The sequence below is a fragment of the Stigmatopora argus genome, chromosome 24 (genome assembly GCF_051989625.1).
Source record: "Stigmatopora argus isolate UIUO_Sarg chromosome 24, RoL_Sarg_1.0, whole genome shotgun sequence".
Taxonomy (NCBI): Eukaryota; Metazoa; Chordata; class Actinopteri; order Syngnathiformes; family Syngnathidae; genus Stigmatopora; species Stigmatopora argus.
The window spans coordinates 3,284,241-3,286,508 of record NC_135410.1 but is presented as its reverse complement, the minus strand read 5'-3'; the positions used below and the strand labels follow the sequence as shown (position 1 = coordinate 3,286,508).

General features: G+C 38.8%; 1 protein-coding gene across 5 annotated transcripts in view; it reads right to left on the bottom strand.

Moving 5' to 3' along the window:
• Positions 1 to 1,357: 1,357 nt before the first annotated feature.
• atpaf1 (ATP synthase mitochondrial F1 complex assembly factor 1) overlaps positions 1,358 to 2,268 on the bottom strand; it is a 30,645-nt gene continuing 29,734 nt past the window's right edge. For all 5 annotated transcript variants that reach the window (XM_077594633.1, XM_077594632.1, XM_077594631.1 and 2 more), the window contains one exon: positions 1,358 to 2,022. In XM_077594633.1, coding sequence (XP_077450759.1) covers positions 1,840 to 2,022 — 183 coding nt within the window. In that variant the 3' untranslated portion in view covers positions 1,358 to 1,839. The remainder of the gene's footprint in view (positions 2,023 to 2,268) is intronic.

The following is a 2,268-nucleotide window of genomic DNA, read 5'->3' as shown; positions in this document are numbered from 1 at the left end:
TACACAACTCAAATGATCAGATAGAAGCAATCACTTTGATCAGCAAGCATGAAGCCATCCAACATTCTGGCGGGAATGTATATTTTGAATGACACAAATGGGAATGTATATTTTGAATATGATACACCTTAAGAAAAAAAGTGTTAAAACTCTAACTAACAATGGTCAAAGGCACAGAAATCAGGAACTCGGTGCCAGAAGAGCTCCGCTATTTCACGGAAAAAAAGATGGAAAAAGTGCCCGGATAAGGGCTTTTGGTCGAACGGTTGCACTCATACTCCGCTGGTACCGCTACCGCGCACGGACCGTCTGTAGCATCTGCCTACGGTGCGCAAACCTCAGGTTATCATGGAGACACAGCACCCCTCTAGCCAATGGAAGGCCAGTAGAGCAATTATATCACGCCAATTTCAGGAATAAAAATATAGGATGCTAAGAAAAAGAGGATGTTTGAATTTTTAAGATTCATCCTTATGTAACTTGGAATGTGTTTCACATGTAGACAAAATTTCCCCATTCAGGCTTTTCGTAACCTGAAGATTTTGTAGGTAGAGATGTTTGAAAGTAAGGATACCACTGAATTTGCTGCAGCTAACTTACAATCAAGAAATGTTATGCTCATGTTGCCTCTCCCCAGTGGTCACCGTTCCCAATTATTGGTGGGCATGGGCAAGACTCAGGTGGATACGTTTTTGTATAAAAGTTTAAGATCTTGTCATCAACAGAGCAATTTGAATTACAATTTTCATTAATTCATTCATTTTATGAACCACTTTATCCTCACTAGGGTCGCGGAGGGTGCTGGAGCATATCCCAGCTGACTTCGGGCTAGAAGAGCGGGACACCCTGAATCGGTGGCCAGCCGATCGCAGGGGATGAGGAGACGGACAACCATTCACACTCACTCATACCTAGGGCAATTTAGAATGTCCAATCAGCCCACCATGTACAGTTGTGGTCAAAGGTTTACATACACTTGTGAAGAACATGTCATGGCTCTCTTGAGTTTCCAGTTATTTCTACAACTCCGATTTTTCTCTGATAGACTGATTGGAACAGATACTTCTTTGTCACAAAAAACATTCATGAAGTTTGGTTCTTTTATGACTTTATTATGGGTTAACAGAAAAAGTAATCAAATCTGCTGGGTCAAATATATACATACAGCAACACGAATTAGCAATTTTGGTGACTTAGAAAGTTGTGTCAGTGAAATGAGCTTCATAGGATGGCCTCTTAACTTCTTGTGAGTGATTGAGTGACGACAGCTGGTGACTTCTCTGAGGACATTTAAATAGGGCTCATTGGATGCAAACGCCCACAAACGCTACAATGGGTAAGTCAAAGGAGCTCAGCATGGATTTTAAAGTGCTTTTATTGTTCTTTTCCGCAACAAAGATAAGACAACTGCCTCTTTACACTATGAAATTTAATGAATAAAACTTGCAGAAATTTTGACAAGCAGCTTTATTTTTATAAATTCGCCTTCAAACCAAAAGTTGCTGTGCAATATGAAAGAAATAAAATACTCGACTGAAGACATCAACACCATAGGCAAGCAGACTATTTTCAGTTAATATTTATCAATAGTTTTTGACAATTTTTTAAATAATAATTATCGTTTTATTGTCCAGGTCTAACTGTAACAAATACAATACCTCAGAATACAGAGATCCCTGATTCTGGATTAGTGAAGTTGCTTGTGTTCCTTTAGTCAATTTGTTTGAATCCAAGGGTCTCCAGTATCCTTTTACGATCAATTAATTGAACAAGATTTGTACTGAACACAAATGTAGATTTTTCTCTCTCATCAGGCTGTGGCTCATCTCAGGTTTTCAATTATAAGGATGTAGTGGTAAGTGCATTTCCTATGCCACTCTGTTCCAGCTCTGCAATCACTAAGGTGTGTTTAAACTCTGCTGGGTGGTGATTAAATGTCTCCACCAACCGGAATGTTTCTTGCCTTTTTGTCCCATAGAACAGTTGCACTTGATTCCCCAAACACTGAGCCTGCTGGACAGTCTGAAATGAGGGGAAAGCATTACTGTATTACAAAATACACTTACATGTACAAGTCAAGCAATTTTTTTATTTGTTTTATTATCCGCTATTTTGTGATTCTCCAACTACAGTCTAATTTGGTCATATCTTTTTAAACATTTTTTTAGAATTTTTTTTTTTTTTTTAATGTACTGCATCACAATACAGTGGTACCTCGAGATACGAGCTTAAAGCGTTCCGGGACTGAGCTCGCATGTCAATTTACTC